This window comes from Pantherophis guttatus, chromosome 4 (genome assembly GCF_059756535.1).
Source record: "Pantherophis guttatus breed Tessera chromosome 4, ASM5975653v1, whole genome shotgun sequence".
NCBI lineage: Eukaryota > Metazoa > Chordata > Lepidosauria > Squamata > Colubridae > Pantherophis > Pantherophis guttatus.
In genome coordinates this window covers 104,397,806-104,423,684 of record NC_142066.1, presented here as the reverse complement: position 1 = coordinate 104,423,684, position 25,879 = coordinate 104,397,806, and the positions used below count along the sequence as shown (strand labels likewise).

The following is a 25,879-nucleotide window of genomic DNA, read 5'->3' as shown; positions in this document are numbered from 1 at the left end:
AGAGTCTCAGCAGCAACTTGTAGATTAGACCCTCAAAGGTCAACAAAAACTCCTGAATGCTATCTTCCTCTCCTGCCCTAGTTTTAACTGGCGCCATACCCAAAATCCGATTGGATTCCCATTTCAGAATGGAGAACCTGCCCCCACCTTCAGCCCAGCCAGGTCTCAGCTGTACATGTCAGGTCAGTTTGCTCTTCCCTAGTAAGGTTACAAATATTTTGTTGACCAACTTTCCATTGAGCAGCAGCAGCAGCAAAAGCCATGGCCTCAGTTCATGTGTTGATTGGGACATAGAACACAACCTCAGTATTAAACACTGGAGTCATTTCCCCAGAAATAGCCTGGCTTCTATCTCCCATCAAAACATCCCATGTCCATCGCTAACCAAATATACTGACTTGCCCGAAGCTACACATTCAAGAGTATGCATCCTCCCCCCAACTTTGGCCTCTTAGCTCCCTTAACTAAGAACCACTCTGTCCTTTTGTATTAGTCAGCAAAACTCCTACCAACTCAGAGGTTGGAGGTGAGCCCTAATGATGCTTTAGCTCTCACTCTCTGCACCATCCAGGTGCCCCAAGGTGCCAACCGTATCCACTATTCTCTATCCCATCCAACTGCATCACTTTGACTGGCCTCTCTCATTAACTAGCCAGGTGGTGCCCAACCCAACCCACTCCTCTCCACTCTACTGTTACTTGTGGGAACTTATTGAACCACACTAACACTAACCTATCCAAGAGTTACAAAACACCCAAACACACAATTGCCCCCATCTCTCACCCTTGGTGGGCACAGCCCTCCTTCCATACCAGGAAATCTCCAGACTATGCCATGTTACCCAGATTTCATTGGAATTCAGCATGTTGCCCACCTCTGGTATAGATAACTCATAGTCAGAATTATTTTGATTAGTGTGATCAATATATTTATAAAGAAGCTTTACAGTTCCAGTCAAAATGGCACAGTTCAACACTCCCTGTGGTTTTGTTATCCTGGTCATTGCTTAATTCCTATTACTAGGGTCCAAAACAGGCTATATTTTTCTTTTCACAAAACAACAGCTGCAGATATTGAAAAGGGACATCAGGTCTAGCCTTATAAATATGGGGTTTATAAATAACATAAAAATACTACTGGCAATTTTATGTTATTTACATAACATAAATATTTAATAACAAATAAGATGTTATTGACAATAGAATATCTGGAAGATAGTGAGCAGTCTATGCTGTCGTATCTATTGATTTATTTAATGACACCTAATGAAATCTGAAAACTGTACAAAGTATATAATTCCAGGGACAGAACATTCAGGAGAATACCAAAATATTCTGTTTTTCTTCCATATTCTTCAAACCTAGCTGAAACATGGATCCAGTTTTCCATGCTGGAAAATTGCTGGACCATCCCTGATCTGATAAATTAGAGAAATTCAGATGTAACATAGTTTTCAGAATTGTTTTTAATCATTGTATTCTGCCAATTATCTTGATACAAAGATTTCCTGGGGGGAAAAAATTCTGATTTTTTAAATCTTATGTCACAAATGAAATGATTTAGAGATCTAATATTTCTAAGCATGTGGAATAAGATCAATATGTTCAAAATTAACTTCTAAATTGATTTCAGTAGTTAATTCAACATTAAAAAGTTAACCAATAAGTTACTGTGTAGACGTTTAGCTTATAAACTACTCAATTTGCTTTTACAGTAAGTTTATAATTCTGCTTATTTTATTTAACCAGTTTATCTTAGGTTTTTTTTTAAAAAAAAAACAATTCAGGCCCCAAATAACTCTTTAAAATTCTGCATTAAGACACTTTATTTTAAAAATTCTGAAGTAAAATAATTTTTTCAGATTCATTTCTTTTATTTAATTAATAATACCTTTTTCTAAGATACCTGGTTTTGACAAGATTATATTGTTTTAGTTAGACTGGCTCAAAATTCCAAAATACATATTCATACAAATGGTAATACATACAGTACTTTATCTATGGTCTATGTAATGATTGAATTTTAGTAGCATGTAAAATTTGAGAATCAGTTCATCAATATATCTTACAATTTTCAGTGTCAAAGATTTAAAATCCACTCTATTCTGCAACTTCTCTTTAAAAACAAGTGGAACAATATTGGTACTTTAGAACAGGTTTTCTAAGGTATTAGTACCTTAGAACGTAGGACACTAAGCATTCAATCATTAGCACAGTAAACAACATTTACAAGAACAAAAAATAATCGGAATTTCTCCCAACTCTTCCTCTTATTTGTGCTCTTTTTCCTGAGTGCTTGTTAATATTATTTTGGCAAATTCCACATAAAATACAATAAAATGACATCCTATATGCAATCTTCTGACTCAGTAAAATTTTCATCTTTTTAAAAAGTTTAAGATATGAAGACTGCAGTATATGGGTACTATAAGAAATAGCCAAACTGTAATTTTGCTATAGAAATTCCTGCATATTAAAGGTTGTAATTTTGCAAAACTCCACTTTTAAAATTCCAGTTTTAAAATGTTTTAATACATATTGAAATATAATATTTCCCCTAAACGTATAGAGACAGAATCAAACTAAAATGTACAACTATTTTTAAATCTGCCTATTATAATAAAAGGCACTGCATAGTTTTAAGTGAGAAAATGAAAGAGTGCATAGAAAATTGTTTTTTTCAACTTTTTTGTAATGTTTTTAATAATACACTATAAAGTATTGCTTTGAATTATATTTATAGCCTCTTTTTTCAAAAAGCAGAATCTTTTCAGTCCACAGAATTGCAGATCTCATTTATTTTCTGGTTGAAATCTTCAGGTTGATCTGCATATACATAATGACCTGCACCAAGGATAGCCTGGGGATGGAAGAGAGGAGGGAAAATAAACTTAACATCCAAACATCAATGTTTTATTGACGTCTACAAAAAAAATGTGAGCAAATTTGTGTTCCTAGAACAATACACTATAAATCAAATTCGCTATTGTAAGTTCATATTTTTCTTTTTCTCTCAGATTTTTTAAAAACAAGAGTTTAAGTCTGAAGGTAAGGAAATGTTTTACTTTTTTATTTCCTCTATGTTTTGAAAAAAAGGGATAATTTTGATGTATATGGATGTATTTAGAAATAAAACAAAATAGGAATCTAACCACATTAATACAAAATTTATTCATTATTTCTTATACATTTAAAGGATATTCATTCAAAAAGAAGATTTCACATTGACTTTCATTTGCATACATTAAGATATATGGGTAGTCCTCTACTTACTTATTTAGTGACCGTTCAAAGTTACAGCGGTACTGAAAAAAATGACTTATTATTGTTTTTCACACTTATGACCATTGCAGCATGTCGATGGCCATGTGATCAAAATTCAAATGCTTGGCAACTGACTCACATCTATGACGGTTACAGTGTCCTGGGGTCATGTGATCCCCTTTTGTAAACTTCTGACAAGCAAAGTCAATGGGGAAGCCAGATTCACTTAACAATCATTTTACTAACTTAACAATTGCAGTGATTCACTTAACAACTGTGGCAAGAAAACTCGTAAAATGGGGCAAAACGTAATTAACAAATGTCTCACTTAGCAACAGAAATTTTGGGCTCAATTGTGGCCGTAAATCAAGGACTACCAGAATAACTGAAAAATCTGGTTTGAACACTAGTGAAATTCAATATATCTAAATCCGAAGGGAGAATCAGTATAGTGGATAAGTCATCAGGCTAGCAACCAGAGACTGAGTTCTAATTCAGTTTTAGGTACAATTCCAGCTGGATTATCTTGGGCCAATCACTTTTTCTCAGGCATAGGAAGCAGGCAATGGCATATCACTTCCAAAAAAACTTTGCCAAGAAAACTACAGAGACTAACCCAGGTAGTCATCAGTAGTTAACCCTGGAAAAGTGAGTGTAGCTCTCTGGTATTATTACACTGTGTCATAATTTATGAGAACTTTTTTTTCCAGCAAAAGGATGTATTATTGTTAGTACACGACACCAAGAGAAACGATCCAAACAAATGTTTCAAACCAAGGGTTAAAAATATGAAAAACATGAGATGTTTTATGACGCACGGTGGACTGATGAGCAAGCTTTTGATACAAATTCATACAAGGATGCAAAAGATTTTGAAGATTAATGAAGAAAGCAGAAGCCTATAGAAACCAGAGTTTACCATAAGGCCACCAACACACCACGGATCCTTAATTTCAAAAGTAACCATCCACTGTCACACAGCTGTGTCTGAACACTTGTATGGCAAGAGGACAATCCACTGTAGTAGCTAGCAAGCTAAACAACTGCAGAGAAGGTACCTATGTGAAAAATTTGGGTGTAATGGAGGGTGCAGGAAAAAAAATCTGGAGGATATATAGAGGATACACGTGTACACAAAACTGAAGTTTTTGTCCATAAGTAACTCTCCAGTCCATTTACAATCTTCTCATCTGTTCTTCATGGAGAAGTGAGTAAGATCTACTAGTATTATAGTGATTGCAGATTTGTAATGCATCCGTTCATCAATTCATTTATGCTGAATTGCTTTGTCTTTCATATTTATGCATTGGTGATAAAAGAAAAATATATGTCCAAAATATATTTTAAAAGACTGACAGAATAGTAATTTTAACACTTTTTAATGTTCAAATAGCTGTTGCCAAATGAACACAGAAGATAAATTAGACTGGTCACTTTGCAACAGAATGAATAAAAACAAAATAAATAATGACTAGAATGTCCCACTTACTATTGTTTTCACATAGGAATTTGGTCGCAGGGACTGGATGGTGGCTCCAGAATTGCCATCTATACAGGACCTTGCTCCATAAATCACAGTGATAGGAATGTCTTGATGCATATGAACAATTCTCTGCAGCATTGGCCTTTTTGCCCATCCATAGGGAACTGTCATGTTCTTGAAAGCAGTTTCCCCACTTAAAGACGTCAATGAAAAAACAAGATGTATTTGCTAAATTCCATATACCTGACTTTTATTATTTGTTCATATAACATCATCTAATATTGCTAGTCATATATATAATTTTAAAACTTTGTCTAGCACCTGTCAAGTCTTAAGTATGTTTAATACGATCACGGATAATTTAACATAAATATCTTTATTTCTCTCTAGTTCTATGGAAAGTTAATGGCATATGTCTGATAGAACCTTTGTCACACATGAGTTCAGGAACAGTGGCACCTTTTTAAAATCCATGCTGGCTTTTGTGAATGTTGAAAGAAGAATGAGAGGAAAACAGTTATGAAGTTCACATTTTCTTGGCAATATATATCAGATTTCAAAGGAATCTCACACCTGTCAGCTCTTTATCTTCAGGTAATAACTTAAGATGGATTTTTCTAATGAACCTGTCATCCTTACAGCTTATTAAACAACAGTGAAGGCTGAAGATTTATGGTAACTTCACATGTTAAGAAAACACCATGCAAGAAAATGATTTAATAGAAAATTTATTTGTCCATTTTATAATGCCCTTTTTGAAAACACTCCATTTCATTCTTCCTCTAATAATCAGCATGGTCATACTTACATATATTTATTTTTCTTTAAGGACTATAGTTTTGCAAATGATAACATTTCCTATCTTTGAAGATGATTGTATACTGTTTTGATTATTTAAAGATCCATGATTTAGAGAATAATTAGTTAATATAAAGACTTTTAAAACTGGACTTCTGGTTGGGGATTCATGGCGAGACGGTGGAAGGAGAGTGATCCCCATTCTTCAATCCCGGATTTTTTGTGTTTTGGGGACCCTTAGGGGCGCAAAAGCCTGGAGGGTACTGAGGACTAGAGAGTGAGTCCAGAGGGCGGCGAAGCAAGGGGCGAGTGCTCGACGCATGAACGGACGCCTCTGTCGATCCAGCGTGAAAGCGTCTGTCATTTTGGAATGGCAGACCCGAGGCTGCGTTGAGCTGACAAACAGTGGGAAGAGAAGAGTATCGGAACAGACGGTAAAATTACCAGAACTTTGAGAAGTGAGATCGGCCTTTTTGGATTCACGGTAGGAGACTGAGCGGTGACTGGGCGGATGGAGAATGAATCAGCAGAATAACTGTCAAGACGACAACGAAGAGAAACAACGATTTCGATAAAGTAGAGGCACGGACAGGAAAAGCTGGTGAAACCAGTGAGAGAATAGTAATCAGGTGAGAAGGCTGACGCTGCGGAGAGGCAGAAGGGGATAAGATCGGGACTGAGAAGAAAAGAAGTAGAGAGAGCCGCCATTGCAGAGAGCTAATAGAGGAAGAGAACTGACTACTTGAACCGTGAAGGAAAGAGAGGACTATTATATGATAGCTGAGCTCATATTTGAATGGAGAATTCTGAGAATATTGAGGTGCTAGAAGAAGAGCATTGAATATAAAATTTAAAAATAGGTATAAGATATAAAAAATCTGCGAGAAATTAAGAGCCATATTTGAAAAAGCACTAAAGACTTGAAGTTTTGTGGAACGGATTGCTGAATTGCTGTTGAAAAGAACATTAATGTAATAACTTTTAATAATTTCTGAATAGTATTTAATAGCATCCCTGTCAGCTCCATTATCCTCTGTTTTCCTCTTTTCTTACTCTTCTTTCCCCCCTTCCCCATATTGAGTGATTAATTAATTAATTTGATGATAAATAATCAATTACCAATTCAGTATTAACTATTAAGTATAAATTATATAGCTTATTATATTAACTGAAATATAGATTTTGATCTTGATCTAATTTACTTTTACATGTTTATATATAGATTTCCCTGCCTAGTTGTTTAAGATTACACTGATTAATTTAATATAGATTATAATTATTATAGAATATGTAAATATAAGACTACAAGATATAAGACTGTATAAGATATAAGCTTCTATTGATTAGCTTATTAGGGGGCTATTATAAACTAATACAAGAAATAACAAGAAGAATAAGAATAAGAGAAATAGGCAAATAATAGTGGATGATAGTGTGGAAAAATATTTACAGGATTCTGGGAGATCAGAGTAGAATACTGAAAGAAATGACAAGCCTCACCACAACAACTCTAAAGGCAGGAAAGAAAACCATGTCAAACCCAACGATTATCACGGCATCTCCCTTAACTCAATGTTCGACAGAAGGTCAGATGAAGATGGAAAAATCTATTGTAACCCCAACGATGCAGACAATGCAAACCACCTTAACACTAATACAAGAGACAATGGTTAAAATGAGGGAAACAATGTCCAGCAACCATAACGAGATGAAAAGAGATATCCAGATTCTAGATGGTAAAATGAACGCTATACAAGACTCAATTCATAAAAATGAGCAAAAAATAAAAAGTGTTGAGGTTAAGGTGGAACAAAATGAAAGGAAACTGGAACAGGTAGACCAAACGATGATGGCCTTGAACAAAGATCTTGAAGATGCAGTGATACAATTGGAAATGGACCGGGCGACATTCTATCTGAGATTTCAGAATGTAACTGAAGGGAAGGAAGAAGACCTGAGACAGGTAATGGTGGAAATAATTGCAGATGCCCTACAGAGAGACAAGCAAGAAATAATAACAGAAATGGATGAGGTATACCGAATCCAGACAAACTACGCCAGATGACATATGTTACCAAGGGAGGTCCATATCAGATTCGCTAGGAAAAAGGTCCGTGATATAGTTTACAACATAACCAGCGAAGAACCGATGATGTATAAGGGGAAAGAAATCATAACCCTGAAACAAGTCCCCAGAAGAGTAAGGGAATTACGGAGAGACTACCGCTTCCTTGCCACTCAACTGAACAAACAAAACATCTTGTTCAGATGAATATTGCCAGAAGGAATGCTAATCACGTGGCAAGGAAAAAAACTAAATCAGGAAGAAGCAATCCCAAACCAATGAGACATCAAAGAAAGACCCCTGGAGAAGAAAACACAGAAGAAAGAGAGAAAAGAGACACAAAAGCAAAACAAGAACACAAAGGATCACAAGGGCGAATAAATACTAATATTTGACAGAGAATTTAAAAATGGAAGACTGGAAACTTCTGTCGATAAATGTGAATGGACTGAATGCAACAAAAAAGAGAAGACAGATATTTACAAAATTAGCCAAACAAAATATAGTTATAATATGTCTCCAAGAGGTCCATATACGGAAACAAGATGAAAGATATCTGGAATATAGCAAATTAGAGAAAGTATACACAGCACTAGCAGAAAAAAGAAAGGGGTCGCAATATATGTTAAGGGAGAGATTGTTGCTAAACAAAAATATGCTGATTCTAAAGGAAGAACGCTAATGGTGGAAATAAAGAGAGGAACTCTATCAATAGTGTTAGTAGTTATTTATGCACCAAACAAAAACCAGGGAGAGTATTATAAAAAAGTATATGAACAGATAATTAAGATGGAGTATAGAAATATTTGTATTGTGGGGGACTACAATGAGATAATAGACATAGAAAAAGACTATCATAGCAGTAAAGACAATAGGAAAAAAAGGAATATATTACCTTGAACATTTTTTAACATGGTAGAAGAATTAAATTTAACTGATATATGGAGGACCCTACACCCCAACAAAAAAAAAGTATACCTTTTATTCTAACCTCCATACATCGTGGTCCAGAATAGATATGTTATGGGCAAATAAAGAATTAGGATTGGAAATAGAAACAATTGAAATTACCCCCAATGTATGGGCAGATCATAATCCGTTGGAAGTAAACTGGAGAGCACCCCAAAAAAGGGAAGTCAGGAGGTGGACGTGAAATTTACAAATTTTAAAAGAAAAGGAATTCATAGAAAAGATAACGGGAGAATTGAGACTATTTTTTAATGAAAATAAAAAGCAGCACACTTCCGTAACCAATCTAAGGGACACCATGAAAGCTTACATAAGGGGGATAATGATAGCATACAACACACAAAAAAGCAAAGAAAAGTAGAAGGCACATAATACCCTTCAGGAAGAAATTAGAAACATGGAGAAGAAATTTCAATCAAGTCGAGGAGACAAATAGGAAAAGAGAAACTGACACTATTGAGACATAAAATTAACATATTAGACCAGGAGGAGACTGCAAAAAAAAAATTAGACAATCTAAACAAACTTATTTCGAGCATGCAAATAAGACGGGCAGGTGGCTGGCCTATAAACTGAAGAAAGAAAGCGAGGCACGGACTATCCAACAACTGGAAGACACAAAGGAGGACCTACAGAACAAAGAAGAGGACAAAATGAGAATAGCACAAGAATACTTCACAGACCTCTATAATAAAAAAGATATATCGATAGAAAAGATTGAAAATTATTTAAAGGAGGATAAGATTCTACCATTAGGAGAGGATGAAAGAGAAATATTAAATAAAGAAATAACAATAGAAGAGCTAAGAGGAGCAATTTTGAGACTTAAAAATAATAAAACACCAGGCCCAGATGGTCTCCCAGGAGAAATTTATAAAAAACTAAATGAAATCATAGAACCAAAATTATTGGAGATTTGTAATGAAACCTTATTGGAAGCAAAGATACCAGAATCATGGAGGGAAGTATATATTACGTTACTTCCGAAAGACAGTACAGACCGAAAACAGATAAAAAACTACAGACCGATATCCCTCTTATACACGGACTATAAAATTTTAATGAACATAATTGCAGAAAGATTGAAAAAGATACTAAATGCCATCATACATCCAGACCAAAATGGCTTCCTCCTGGATAGACAAATAAGGAATAACATAAGGATAATTGTAGATATGTTACAGTACTATGAAACACATCCGGAGAAACAAATGGCCCTTATTTTTTTGGACGCCCAAAAAGCCTTCGACAATTTAAATTGGCAATTTATGATTGAGCAAATTAAATTAATGAAATTTGGAATTAAATTTGAGAAAATGATAGAAACAAAATATAAACTACGAAGGGCAAAAATAATATTAAATGGGGATATCACAAACTCCTTCCAAATAAGGAAAGGGGTAAGACAAGGGTGTCCATTGTCACCATTGTTATTCATTTTGACATTAGAAACCCTACTAAACAGAATTAGGAAGAACAGCGAAATAAAAGGATTAAGGATTAGAAGAGAGGAATATAAGGCACAGGCCTTTGCGGATGATGTAGCACTCATTATAGAGGAACCCTTGGAATCGGGTCCAATACTACTGTGGGAAATAGGAAAGTATGGGGAAGTAGCTGGATTTAAACTGAATAAAGGGAAAACTAAATTATTGGTTAAAAATTTAACAGCAATACAGAAGAAAGAATTAGAAAAGGAGTTAGATCTACAAATAGTTAAAAAAATTAAATATTTAGGGATTTGGTTATCAGCAAAATGCTCGGCTCTAAAAGAAGATAATTATATAAACCTGGTTCAAAAAATAAAAAAGGATTTGGAAAAATGGGGGAAATTGCAATTATCATTTTTGGGCAGGATAGCATCTATCAAGATGAATATCCTGCCCAAAATATTGTACTTATTTCAAACGATACCTGTTATATTGGATAATTTTTTTTTTTTTGCATAATTCAATAAAATTATCAGGAAATTTATCTGGGCTGGAAAAGAGCAAGAATAAAATTGTGATCATTACAGGACAATAGAAGTAGGGGAGTTTTGGACTCCCGGATTGGGAAATTTACCACAAAGCGGCCACTCTAGTATGGGTAAGAGACTGGGTTAATTTGAGGAATAAAAGAATCCTAACCTTGGAAGGACCTGACCTACAAAGAGGATGGCACACCTTTATGTGGGACAAAAAGAATAAGACCAAAACATATTTTCATAGACATAAGATTAGAGAAGCACTAATACAAATATGGGAGGAAATTAGAAGGAAACAGTATATGAAAATCCCGAATTGGCTATCAACCATGGAAGCCATGATATATCCCAATACAATAGAGATTAGCAAAATTATAAAGAACTTCTAGACAATCAGGGAAAACTCAAAAGTAATCAGACCCTAGGTGAGCAGGTAATACATATTGACTGGTGGCCATATTTACAGATACAATCAAGATACAAAAAAGATATAGAAGAATTTGGCATTGAGGTGGAAGCAAATCAATTAGACAAACTACTGGTAGTTCCAGAAAAAAAAAATTATCTAGATTATATAATTAATTATTAGACTACGACAGGGTAGAAGAAGTGGTAAAAGAACCAATGATAGCATGGGCCAGAAATATTGGACATAATATAAATTTGGATGAATGGGAAATAATTTGGAATAGAAACTACAAATTAACAAAAAGTGGCATCATGCAAAGAAAACCAATATAAAATGTTATACCGATGGCACCTAGCACCTGCAAGATTGGCAAAAATTTATCCGAACGCAAGTCCTAAATGTTGGAAGTGTGGATATCACCAAGGTACCTTCTTCCATGTGTGGTGCTCATGTCCCAAAGCGAAGAGGTATTGGAGTAAAATACAAAATTGGCTACAAGAATTAATTAATAATAAAATCAAATTGATTCCAGAAACCTTTCTCCTGGGAGTACTAAAGACCAAATATGATAAAAAAAACAGGATATTTAATCATTCACATACTCACAGCAGTGAGAATAACATACTATATGCACAATATTGGAAAGGAAACAATATACCAACTGAGGAATCTATTATTCAAAAAATATTTGACTGTGCTGAAATGAATAAATTAACATTAGAACTAAATGAAAAAGAGGATTCAGAATACTATATGGTGTGGGATAATTGGTACAAGCGGATTGATAATCGAATTAAAAATGGATGAAAATTAGTATAAAGTTTAAGATATATATATATATTTGGAATTATAGATCATATAAAAAATTAATCTAACCTGTGGGAAAAGCAACAGTCTGATCTTTTATGTATTGGAATTATGGAAAACGAAATTTTACACTTACCTTGGTGATTGTACATTACAGTGATAGATATATTCAGTGACTGTATCGTCATCAAACATAGATGAATACTTCCTCTTAAAGTCTGGCCTTATACGTTGTACCAGGCTCAATCCTATCAAAAATCAAGAATTTATTGATAAAAGTCTGCTACTTTTAATAGCAGACAAAGGAGGAAAATTTCAAACTGTGCAGAAGATAACAATTCCATTTTTTCATGCCCTGAAATACATTGCCTGATGCTATCATTATCATATGGGATTTCAAATGGGAATTAGAGAAACTATTATTTTATTTAAATACAATTTAACTGACAAATAATTACAATTGCCTAGAGTTGTAACAATCCTAGCTACAACCTACATTTCTTCTATTTTGACAAGAGCATAAATAAAATACATAATGTTATTACACTAGAACAATATCCAAGATGTTATGATGTACTATAATAATTATTATACCTATAAACATTTTCTCCCACCAGGTATTTTACTTCTATTTGGTCCTAAGCATCCAACCAATTTATAAACTCTTTAGTATAAATTTCCATTTGAAGTGTAGAATAAAATCTCAGGAGAAAGAGAAAATTAATGCTAAACAAGACTTTTTTGCCATATTCATCCTTGCCAATAAATACCTAAGGCAATTTTAGGCATTTATTACTGGACTGCATCTGGCAGAACATTTATATTCTCCTGCAGGAGCCTGATGTCCTTCTATGCTGGATGCAGGGGAAGATCTAAGTGTATCGCTCTTCTTCAATCACTTTGCTCAATGGCCTTAATAGGATTCCACATTCTAACCTAACCAGGTGAGTGCTTAAATACATAGATAACCTAAAGTCCATGTTACTGCAATTTCAAAATTGATGTCTTTGGCAGTACAATCAAAATAAGTTAGGTTAGCACTCACCAAAAGGTCCAGCTATTCTGAGACCAGCCAGTGGATTAAATGGACTCAAAATAGCTCCAAGTGCTTTGATCCATATTGGAATAGTCCTCTCATGCTCAGCATTGGAAGGCCTTTCTGGAAAACCCCATGGCTCCACTAATAGAAGATGCTTTACTCTGCAGAGATAAAAGTTAAAGAGATTTTGTCAGTAAGGAAATAATTTGAACAGTGCAAATCTTACTTCAGAATCAGCTTTAATCACTTGATATTTACCCAAGAAATAGATTTATATAGAATAAGAATATACATTTTATGTTTCAAAGTTCAGTTAGAGAATTATTAACCACTTTGAAATGGATACAGGGTGGAAAATGTATGCTGGCTCTGTCCTTTCTCTATCCACATCTGAAAGTGATTTGTCCTCATATTTAATTAGTAGCCATTCACATGATCTGAGATTTTGCTTTATCAGACACCCGAGTTATTTAATGACTGTACTCAATCCAAACAAAAATCGAATTGGGCACAGATTAATTCTTTATGCAGACAGTTGAACCCCAATAGAGGGTTTATGATAGTATACAATACATAGCAATATACATAAACAATTACAGTGAATTGAATTTAAACTGCGATGGGCAATTCCATCAGAGGAAGAGAATACTTTTTTTTACCTGTACTCTCTGAGGCTTAGTCTAGTGACAGCAGCATTACTGATGGAAGAGAAATATTTGGCTCATTTCTTTTGCTCTTTTCTTAAGTTTGAGGTAGAGTTTAAATATACAAAATAGATACATCAAATCCGATGGAGGCCTATATCACAATTTTGTGAGGTTAAAAACTGGGGGAAAGAAGCCCTACTAGCACAAAGTGAAGTTTTTCTGTTACATATAGTGATGCAATCTGCAAATAAGTTGGGCCTTGGGGAAAGTATATGCTGGACAAAGATCATCTATTTAAACCATGCTTCATGTTAACTAGCCCTCAGTAGAGATAAAATACCACATTGGAATCAGAAATACCCCAAATGCTCCTCCAAAGAATACTGAACATAGAAGAGGAGAGAGGAGACATGGGCCTTTTGCACAATATTATGATTTAACTTTACAAACAAAATGATCAATAACTCTATCTCTGGTTTCCCGAATGGCCAAGGTTGCACTAGATGATCTCTATCCTCCAACCCTCACATTTCATGACAATAAATCACAATAAATCATATACTGTTTTTTTGTTCCAACTTTGCTATATAAACTTAGATACTACAGCTTGCAAATTGTGCTTTATGCTTTAGATTTGGACAAATGCATACTGTAACTTTGTTGCCATTATTCCTCTCCAATGTAATGGAGTTACGAATCTAATCTCTATATTTTCACTGAAGCTGCATAACTATCAAGTCATATATCAGTATCATTAATTTAAAAAAACTGCCAGAAACTTATTTACATTCCAAGGTATCTCAATAGCTATCTAAACTCTATGGTCTGTAGCATTTCAGCAAAAAAAGGAACTAATATAATGTAGCATTTTAAATGGTGTTGGATTGCAATCCCCATAGTATCTTACCATTGATAATTCTGACTAGCACTGAGGAATTCTGAAGTTCAGTAATATCTGGAGAACTGCACTTTGCTTATCCTTGAAATAAAAAAAATATTTTTGTTTTTCTTTAGATATAGGACAGGGGTGCTTAGATCTGGCCGTGGGGCTGCCTGGAAACAGCAAAAGACTAGCCCGCAGTGCCTTTGCCAGTGAAAATGGAGCTGTGTGCCCCCCCGCCCCAGCTCCATTTTTGCTGGCAGAGGGCTGCAGGAGCCCATCACGGCTGAAAATGAGCCCCAGGGGGCCATTTGTGGCCCCCCAAGCTCCGTTTTCACTGGCAGAGTGCTAGCAAAACAAACTAAAAGCAAAACAAAAGAAAAGAAAAAATGTTTCCCCTTTTGCATTTGAGCATCCAAGAAGGGACAGGAAAGGAGAAAGGGAAAGAGGAAAGACAAAGAAAAAGGAGGAAAGATGGAAAGAGAGCAAGGAAGGAAAAAGAAGGAAAGAGAGGAAAGAAGGAGAAAGGAGAATGAAGAGGGAGGGAAAAAGAAGAGGAAGGAAGGAAGGAAGGAAGGAAGGAAGGAAGGAAGGAAGGAAGGAAGGAAGGAAGGAAGGAAGGAAGGAAGGATATAATGAGAGGGAAGGAGAATCTGAGGGAAGTCCTGCCTTGGCCACCACAGGTGCCCCCGACATGAGTGACATCGAGCTGGCCTCGCTCACCCTGGCCACGCCCACTCCAGCCCCCCCCCCCGAAGTCAAACACAACCCTGATGTGGCCTTCAATGAAATTGAGTTTGACACCCTTGAGATAGGACAATCTATTCATCTCTCTTAAGATCGTCTAGTTGCAAAGATTTCACGGGATTCAACAGTCTTGTTTGTCACCATCCCCCTCACAAATGGAAAAGGGATGAGCCAAGGTTCTCTACCACCTAGTTGCAGTTAAGATTAAGGTAAATTCCAACTCTGAGATTATACAAATAGAGCAAACTTCCATCTCAAACTGCAAAATGGACATATTTTACTTCTGCATTCACTGGGTTCTGAATGTGGAGATGATGAGTAAGCCACCATGCTCTGCCTTGTAGTTTCAGTTGAAGTAAGGTGGTGAGCTCTCTGTTCCATGCTTTTGTATCTTTTCTTACAATATTGGATTGAGAAGTATACTGTCCAAAATTAGAATACTATATTACCTTTAGAGGTTGGGAGAACCTCTTTCCCTAACCTCATACTATTTTTCTGGAGATATACAAAGTAGTTAAGAACAAGACCTTGAGTGAGAAAAGGTGCTGGCAATACTAATTGCTTGGTCAATAAGCCAGCAACATTTATCTATTAGATTTCTTTTTCAACAAAGGAACTCATTTTATTAGTACCTGTATATTTCCATACTCCAATTCTTTATGATTATCAACATTCGAACATTTACATGGTTGAATAGATGTATTTTTTCTTAAAATATGACCGACATAACATTTATCACTTCTCACTTTAACTTCAAAATAATTGCTTATGTATTAAAATCAGTATTACTCAGAAACGGAATTTCAATCATACCCAATAATTTTATTCTTGTTTTTTAAGTAATAATACCAAACTAAAATTTCTTCTGTAGCTTAGTAAAATAATGCATGACTTACATACAAAAATTCTAAAATTTAACTTCTTGCATCTCTGGGATAAATACTATATTAAACTACTGGATTTCTATAGTTGATAAATTATGTCTACTACTGTGGCAGATGAATCAATCAACTTTTCTTCAAAGATTTTTGAGTTGTAATTTAACATTTACCATAATAGTTATGCCATAATAGTTATTTTAAATAAAAATGAAAGTGAAAACTTTTAATTTTTTCTAAGGCAAATATTGTATAGTTAGCTTTTCACTGAAGTATACCATTTCTTCATTACTCATTATTTTTAGTAATCATTTGCCATTTCTTCCCACATTCCCTCCTCCTTCCAATGTTTTTGTTCTGTAAATATTCTGAAATCAAGCTCATGAATATGACACACAAGGGACAATATTGTGTGATCCCTTAAATGTTTTCCATGCATTAGATGTTTAAAAGCAACCCCAAAAAGATGTTCTAAGTAAATTCACTCAGAAGATAACATGGAACTCAAGTGCAATAAAGACTGAATTCTATATTTAAAACTATTAAATTGGTTTTTCAATTGTATTTGAAGCTAAGTAGAGAATCTAGTCATTTGGCTCCAGATTGTACATTATACTATATCATATTATTTTGCCAACCTATCACCTTATAGAAATAATTTTCCTTTATTGCTTGTCAGTTTGGTTTAATGTTTAATGTATCAGGCTAGAAACTAGGAGACTATATGTTTTAGAGCTGTTTAGACACAAAGCCAGCTGGATAACTTAGAAGTAATCGTTTTCTCTCAGCCTGAGGAAGAGGCAATGGCAAACCACTTCTGAAAAACTTTACGAAGAAAACTGCAGGGATTTTTCCAGCTAGTCTATAAGAAACTGATACAATTGAACAAAAGAAAAAAAATCTTTCATATACCTTGATGGGTATTTTAGTGAGTAAGCAGCTGCCAGGAAGCCACCCAAGTTGTGTCCAAGTAAAATCATTCTATCCAATCCTATTTTCCGTCTCCATTCTTCAATAGACTCTACAAATTGATTTTCTGCCACCTCTGCATCAGTGTCAAACTGGGGTCTACTACTGCGACCAAATCCCAAGAAATCAAATGCATATACAGTCCTATTTTCACAAAGATCTTCAAAGTTGAGAGCCCAAAGTCCAACACCACCTCCAAACCCATGAAGAAGAACAATTGGAGTTTTCTGTGAAAGGTTCTGAGAGAATGTAAGCGTCCATATTTTATTTCCATTGGATAGATATACATATTGTTTACTGTAGGTACTTGTAATACCTGAAGGAAGAAATATAAGCCTTATTATTCAGTCTATACTGAAATAATTCTACAAACACAATGAACACATTCTGACATCAAATCTACCGAGAAAACCCTTACTTTCATTATTGTACCTTATAACACAGTCCAAAATAACTTGTGAAATAAGAAAGCAAAACTTGTTTGAACCTTCCAATCTCTGAAGTACAACAAATTATGGTCATGCTATATTCCATTTTGTTTAATATACTAGTTGCCCAATTAAAATCCAATATTCTTTTCTTTGTGGGACCAGATGCTCAATTGCACCAAGGCCTATTTCTTAATTATTATTGTTGTTCCAACTTTTTTCTCCATTAAAAAAGGGTGGGGGAAAGAGATAGTAATAAAACTTGAGATGAATGCTGCTGGAGATTTCTTACCACGAAGTGCTTACATTTCAAAATTTTCTCTTCAGCATCTTTAAGATGTACAAGTGATGTAGGGCACCATGCAGGGAGCCAGCTAGATAGCCATCCTGACCTAGATGGAATACAAGAGTTTAGAATGATTTAAATAATATGCTATTATTATAATTATTCAGGGATCAAGTGAATAAACTTCCTTGATTACACATTGGCAATAATAATTACCTGAGATGAGGTAATCTTGCATTTAATTACTGTATTTCCAATCCTATCAACAAATTATGAAGTATTTGTCATGCTGTAAAAAATTGCTCAAAATCACTGTAGTCACCCTAACTTTGATCAGTGAATGTAATTTATTTTTAAATATATAAATGTAAATTTGTTACAAAAATAAAGAGATACCCTGAATTATTTCTTATGAAAAATATAGATATTTTTCCTAAGAAAAAATACAGATCTAATTATTGCAAAATTTAGGGTATACTATATATTATATACTATAATAATATTTGATTGAGATTCCAAATTTACTATTGTTAATGCTAACTTTTCAAAAAAGGAAAAATAAAACCACTAAGGTGCTGTTTTCTACATACACAGTATCTTGTATGTACACTGGAGGCCAGGAAGGACACATTTATGGCTAAGTGGACTTTGTTTTTACTGTTCCAACACACTGCTTTACTGTATCCAGCATTACTTTGAATTTTCTTTGTGTGATTAAGTGTTGTTACCTATACTGCATTAAATAATAACATATTTTGTGTTATTATGTGTGCATGATATACTTGATTCTATGCAGAATAATTTTTTAGCAACATACTTTCCAAGCCCTGACTTGATGTTGCTAAAAATTATTCTGCATAGAATCAAGTATATCATGCACACATGATAAGATTCAATCCTTAATTGCCATTAAACTCTTAAAGTATTGTGTACATTTTTACATGCTATCTAAAATGGAAATCTATTCAAAAATACAATGTCCTAATTTTGTTTTTGTTTTAAATAACAGGATCAAACAGGTATGTAATTGAGATTTTAGTATATATTTAGTTCAAGGAGATATACTCATATAAAGATGAGGTGTGGAATTTTCATGTATTATCCTCCACATGTATTATCCTCCACAAGCTGAAGATTCATTTGGCCTAAATATCTTACCACTTCCAAACAGAACATCTTGTGTTCAAGTTACTTGGCAATGTGAGGGCCGCATCCAGTATATTTAGAGGGTCCATGATTACACTGACTAATCTGCATAATATCTACCTCATCAGTGTAGTGTGTCTACAAATTTGTAGAGTCTGAAAAAGGACTCATGACTCTTCCCAATTCACTAAAATACAGCATAATATGTAACTCAAGTAGAAAACTTCTATTCCAAGTAGAAAAATGTGATTAATTGTTCTATTTATTAGAAAGGAAGAATGGTTAAATATTCTGGGAACTTTGTTTTAGGTCAGGTAATTTCAGGTAATTATCTGATTATCTGATTGCCTACAGGGAAAATTCACTACTAAGGATATTTATTTATACAGGCACTGGATAATTTAAACATATATTCAGAAAAAAAAACCTAAAACAACTTTATATAAAATTCTCCAAAGATTTCCAAGAAGTATAGGGTAGCATTCAGATTAATTTTTAACGTATGAATAAATAAAGCAGGATTGAAAAAGATTTTAATGTACTACAAAATATATATGTTATTCATTCATATATATTCCAATGAAGAAAGCAATTAATTTTGCTTAATATTTGAAAAATAAACATCTATTTTACAGGAGAATTTTACAATTCAGATCCTATAAAAGAAAATAGACAGCCATCTATTCTCTGTACATCATGCTGAAGTGGCCCAGAGAAAGGCCTCCAAACAGTAACTAATTGATAGATAAATTCATAATGAACCTGATTACCCTATTTCAAGCCTGGATGAGTGATATGAAATTGAAAATCTATCCACACAAGATATAGCTATCGTTTTTGAGTGATCTACCTGCCCAGCTATATGGACTTTATTTTGTTCTAAAAAGACAGCCTTCCTCCCAAAAATAATATTGGAATCTGGATGTACTTTTGAATTTAGCATTGTCATAATTAGTTTAGATGGTATTGGTGGCTCAAGGTGCCATCTTATATTCAAACAGCAATTTGATATTATAACATTCACATCTAATCTTGTTAATACAAAATAGCCTTGCATTAGTTATCCATGTTCTAATAACCTCCCTTTAAAATTATCCCAATAGGTTTTATGTTGGCCTGTGTTTGAAAACAGTCCAATAACTTTAATTAGTCCAAAGAGGACAGAATAATTTTCTATACAGAATAATTTCTATACAGAATACAATGACTGCCTTGTCAAAGAAAGGAATTAACAGAATTCATTTTTAAAGCATACTATGCGTTATTGTAAATGGAGACAGTGATTTACAATGAACTGAGGAGATGATAGTAGTAATCTTCTTGTCGAGTCTGGCAACCTGCTTGACATCGATAACGCGTGCTGAAAGCATTGAGGGACATATACATACTTGGTGGTGGTGGCACTGGGTGAAGGCGGCCGTATGCGGGGTGTGGGGTGGTGGTATCCGGTGCGACGGGATTAGGGCCGTTCCGGAGGACACAGCGGCAGCACCTTCCAGAACACGCTGAAGACCAATTATGCCCCTAAAAGAGGGGCGTGGTAATAAACAAGGGTGCGGTCTATGCCCCTAAACAAGGGGCGTAGTAACAAACAAGGGCGTGGTCCTAATGAGTTAATGGAAAGATGGGCTATATAAACGCCCCATTCTTGGTGTAACGTAGCGCCGATTTCAATCGTGTTTACGAATCACAGTGTGTAGCCGGATGCGGATGCGAATAAACCAGCATGCCAAAAGAGCTGAATAAGGCTGTAGCTGTGTTTTGATTGCGTCTCGCACGGCATTCCTGAGAGGAAATCGGCGCTACCCTTTGCAAGCCTACGGAATGGCAGAGGGAGTGGATATAACTGTTGCAACGCCATCCTCGGAGGAGGAGGGGCTGCCTGCAGCTGAGGAAAGCCCGGCTGAAGCTCAGCCCTCGGTTCGTCCGAAAGAACACTGTCAAAGCCAGGGAGTGGATGGTAAGGACGCTGTTGCAGCAGGGGGGGGGCACCCCGGCATTGCTAGGAGAGTGGTGGCAGAGCCCCGCCTTGGCTGCTCCGGCAGGGGCCCCGAAGGACCAGGTGTCGCCCCCTTACAGTGAACGTTTCCACCGCTGGAGAGAACGGCGCTGGGCGGAAGATGATGACGGGGAGTGGAGCTATTCAACAGGTTTGGGCCACTCCACCATAGAAGTCCTTCGGGAGTGTTTTGGTGAAGCCAGCTTCAGGGATGCACAATCGTGGCAACCGTGGATGACGGGGATGGAACCTAACCCTGGCTGGCCAACATCCTCCGCAGGGACAGAGACCCGGTTCTGTCTGGCTAGCCCCAAATTACGGGTGGGTCCCTCCCAAAGCAATCCCCGACCACCGGCCAATATGCTGCAACCCAATCGCTTGGATCATTGGCGGGCGTGGCTACAGGGACAGCATCTGGGTCGCTTCGCCCCCCCTCAGGTCTCAGGACAGATAGCTTATCCTCCAGTACCGGCTGGACAGCCTGGGGTATGGGGACCCCAACCAGTCTGGGGACCACCCCCCTTGCAGACCACGTTTGATGGCAACCCAGACCGTGTAGCCCTGTTCCTGAGCCAGGTACTCAGTTATATTGATTTATATGGGCGCTTATATCCAACTCAGTGGTCCATGGTAGTGGCCATTACGACTTTAACAGGTGAAGCTGCGGATTGGGTAGCAGACTTGCATAACGACCACGCTTGAGAGCTCACTGATGTTGGCTTATTCCTGGAAGGCCTCAGGGTACGATTTGAAGATGACACACGAACACAAGTAGCTGAGGGGGAGCTTGTGGCCCTGAAACAACGGGGCCATTCGGCAAAGGAATATGTAAAAGAGTTTCGTTGGCTAGCGGGGAGAGTTAGGGGTTGGCCCGAACGCATGCTTGTTCATCAATTCCATCTTGGACTGGATCGTGACCTAAGACAAGCCTGTGTATATCGGGGCATGCTACCCCGTTTGTCTGAGTGGTGTAAAGCAGCTATTGACCTGGACGTGGGACTAAGAGAGTTCCGGGTTAGGTGTGAGTACGATCCCCATCCGACGCCAACCAGACCGGCTGGGTCCTGTCAGAGCAGCGGGGCGAGGGGAGCCTGATCCTCGAGTAGCTGATTCCACACGGCGGCTGTTACGCTGTTTCCGGTGTAATCAACCTGGCCATAGGGCTCTGGAATGCCCGCTACCACCGGCTCACCCACCTGGACCGAATGTCCTGACAGCTAGTGGAAAGTCCCAATGGAACCACAACAAAGGAACCGGGTCCTGCTGTACATCCTGGGATAGTTCCTGTGGTGCTAGCCGATAGTGATGAGGAAGAGGACACCAATGACCCAATGGTAAGTGAGCCCATCCGTCCCTTCCTCATACCCATAACCCTGACACCATTACAGGGGCCAACACGAGTACAGCATGAAGCCCTTATTGATTCTGGGTGTACAAGGTGTTTGATAAGGCGAACTGTAGCCACCCGTTTGGGTATACGGTTACGGTAGTTAAAAACCCCAATAACATTCGAACAGATGGATGGATCTACCTTAGGGGGAGCCCCAGAAACCCAAGTGACAGAATTAGTAAGAATGGAGATAGGAGCTCACTGGGAAAACATACAGTTTGTGGTGGTGGACACAATGATCGAACCCGTGATTTTGGGATTGGCTTGGTTGGATAAATGGAAGCCCACAATCTGGTGGGAGGGGGGTTTCAGGAACTCCGTCTGTCAATAGGACCAGATCCGGGTAGCTCACAGAAGGTTCCGAAAGAGCAAGGAGTTTCGTTGGGGCTGGATAGCGATATATGTCCTGTTGGAGTACCAGCAGTATATGCAGATCTAGCGGCAGTGTTTGATGAAGGGGAATGTGATACGTTACCACCACACCGTCCCACTGATTGCGCTATTGAACTAATACCTGGGATAAAGCTGCCAAAACCACGCATGTATGCCATGACCCCACGTGAGGTGGAAGAATTACGTAACTACATTGACAAAAATCTAGCCCGTGGGTTTATACAACCTAGTCGGTCACGTATGGCCGCTCCGGTGTTGTTCCGTGAGAAAAAGGATGGAGGGCTTCGTTTATGTGTGGACTATCGAGGTTTGAACGCGGTAAGCGTAGAACCAATATACCTGTTACCCTTAATGAAGGACCTGTTAGCTGCATTAGCGACCAGAAAGAATTTTACAAAATTGGACTTACGGGAGGCCTACTATAGGGTAGGTGTAAAACAAGGAGATGAGTGGAAAACCACCTTTAACTGCCCATTGGGCAGTTATAAGTTTTGTGTTATGCCGTTTGGATTGCAGGGCGCTCCTGCAGTCTTTATGCAATTGATTAATGAGGTATTACACGATTATCTATACCAAGGGGTTCTAGTGTATCTAGACGATATCTTAATATACACCAAGTCTATGGAGGAACATATTAGTTTAGTCCGTCAGGTATTGGAACGGTTGTTAAAAGCCCGCCTGTATGTTAAGGTGTCCAAGTGCGAATTCCATCGCACAGAACTAGACTATCTCGGATATAGGATATCCAAGGACGGTATAGCGATGGATCCAACAAAAGTAAATACTGTGTTGGAATGGCTGGCCCCTACAACAAGGAAACAGTTACAAAGCTTCCTTGGGTTCGCTAACTTCTATCGTCAGTTAATCCCAACATTCGCACATATTGCTCTGCCATTAACAAACCTGCTACGCACAAAAGGGGAGGGGCCTCCGCGACCTGGACGGCGCTTGGATTGGACGATGGAGTGCCAGACAGCTTTTGAAACCCTAAAACGTTGTTTTGCTGAGGCACCCGTACTACAACATCCTGATCAATCGAAACCATTCATAGTACAAGTGGATGCAAGTGACGTTGCGGTAGGGGCCGTGTTGTTATAAACCGATGTCCAAGGTCAGTTACACCCGTGTGCGTACACCTCCAAAAAATTCAGTCCCACGGAAAGGGGTTGGGCTATCTGGGAAAAGGAGGCGTTTGCTGTTCGTTGGGCTCTTCTCACCTGGAGGCATCTTTTGGAAGGAGCACAGGTACCATTTGGTGTGTGGACGGATCACCGCAACCTTATAGCATTACAAACTCCCAGACGACTGTCTCCTAAACAAGTCCGGTGGGCACGTTATTTTCAGCATTTCCGGTTCATGCTAAAACACATGCCCGGTGGCAAGAACTTCCTGGCCGACGCTCTCTCTCGGATGCCTCAATTCCAGAGCAAACGGGATGAGATAGTGCAAGCTATGGTGCCCAACGGTGGTAGGACTGCAGCAGCCGTAACCACAGAGACTACAATAGACTGGAAAGAGCAGGTGCAAAGGGAGTTAAACACTGATAGCTGGTTTAAGGAAAACAAACACCTGCTCACGCATAGGGACGGGTTTTCGTGGAAAGGGGACAAAATGTATGTACCGGAAGGGGTCCGGGGCCTGGTGTTACACCAATGCCATGATAATAAATCGGCTGGGCATTACGATTTCCTTAAAACCCTGCATTTAACACGGCATCAGTTTTGGTGGCCACATATGAGGAAAGATATAGAAACATACACACAAGACTGTTCCATATGCGCCAAGACCAAATCCCGCCCTGGAAAACCTTTGGGAGTACTACAGACTGTAGCCACACCTACCCAATCGTGGGAGGAGATAGGGATGTACTTTATAGTCAATTTGCCAGACAGCAATGGGAACACGGTTATTTGGACTATTATCGATTTATTTTCTAAACAAGCTCATTTCGTTCCGTGCCGAGGATTACCCTCAGCTCGTAAGGTATCTATTTATACAACACATTTATAGGTTACAAGGGGTACCCCGTCATATTATTTCTGATAGAGGGGTGCAATTTACAGCCCGATTTTGGAGAAACTTCCTCTCGGCTATTGGATCAACGCAAGGCCTCAGTTCGGCATTCCATCCTAGTACCAATGGGGCTGCAGAGAGAGCAAATGCAATGATAGAGCGATACCTTCGTTGCTATGTTTCATATGAACAGACCGATTGGTCTTCACTGCTACCGTTTGCGGAGGTCGCCTATAACAATGCAGTTCATAGCAGTACGGGTCTCACTCCTTTTCGGGTGGCAATGGGACGAGACTTCGTAGCGATACCCGAGTTAGATCAACCACCGACGTCGCCAATGCCCCATGAGTGGGCCGATAAGATGAATAGGGTATGGCCCCAGGTCAGAGAGGCATTAGATAAAGCAACTCTCGCATATAAAAGCCAGGCGAATAAGATACGAGCACCATTTCAACCATTCAAGGTAGGGGACATGGTATTTCTCTCTACCAAATACATCAAATTAAGGCTCCCTAGTAGGAAACTAGGACCGAAATATCTGGGCCCGTTTCCGGTGATACGAATAATAAATCCTGTGACTGTAGTACTAAAGTTACCTCCGTTATTGGGGAAGATCCACCCCGTATTTCATAGTAGTCTTCTCAAACCCGCCAAACATATCCAAGTATTCGACCGTCCTGGTCCGCTCACGGAGGGCCATTACAAGATTGATGAAGTCCTAGATTCTAGATGGACAAGGGAGGTCCTCTCTTACCTTGTTAAATGGAAGGGTTATCCAGTAGAAGAGGCTTCTTGGATACCGCATAGTAATGTAAAAGCAAACCAACTGATTCGACGGTTTCATAGAATGTATCCTCACAAACCACGGTTATCTACTAATACGTGTAACTTATCTCTTACAGAAGGACACGTGATGAAAGGGGAGCCGCCTGTCGAGCCTGGCAACCTGCTCGACATCGCTAACGCGTGCTGAAAGCATCGAGGGACATATACATACTTGGTGTTGGTGGCACTGGGTGAAGGCGGCCGTATGCGGGGTGTGGGGTGGTGATATCAGGTGCGATGGGATTAGGACCATTCCGGAGGACACAGCGGCAGCACCTTCCAGAACACGCTGAAGACCAATTACGCCCCTAAAAGAGGGGCGTGGTAATAAACAAGAGCGCGGTCTATGTCCCTAAACGAGGGGCGTAGTAACAAACAAGGGCGCGGTCCTAATGAGTTAATCGAAAGATGGATTATATAAACGCCCCATTCTTGGTGTAACGTAGCGCCAATTTCAATTGTGTTTACGAATCAAAGTG

General features: G+C 37.8%; 1 protein-coding gene across 2 annotated transcripts in view; it reads right to left on the bottom strand.

Moving 5' to 3' along the window:
• Positions 1-1,041: 1,041 nt before the first annotated feature.
• The window catches only part of ABHD5 (abhydrolase domain containing 5, lysophosphatidic acid acyltransferase), a 34,933-nt gene continuing 10,095 nt past the window's right edge, over positions 1,042-25,879 (bottom strand). The window contains exons 2-7 of one of the 2 annotated variants that reach the window (XM_060685834.2): positions 17,655-17,740; positions 16,864-17,236; positions 12,806-12,960; positions 11,897-12,008; positions 4,753-4,939; positions 1,042-2,859 (exon numbers count right to left, since the gene is read on the bottom strand). In XM_060685834.2, the coding sequence (XP_060541817.1) occupies positions 2,770-2,859; positions 4,753-4,939; positions 11,897-12,008; positions 12,806-12,960; positions 16,864-17,236; positions 17,655-17,740 (1,003 nt within the window). In that variant the 3' untranslated portion in view covers positions 1,042-2,769. The remainder of the gene's footprint in view (positions 2,860-4,752; positions 4,940-11,896; positions 12,009-12,805; positions 12,961-16,863; positions 17,237-17,654; positions 17,741-25,879) is intronic. The other variant, XM_060685836.2, reaches the window with a different exon arrangement.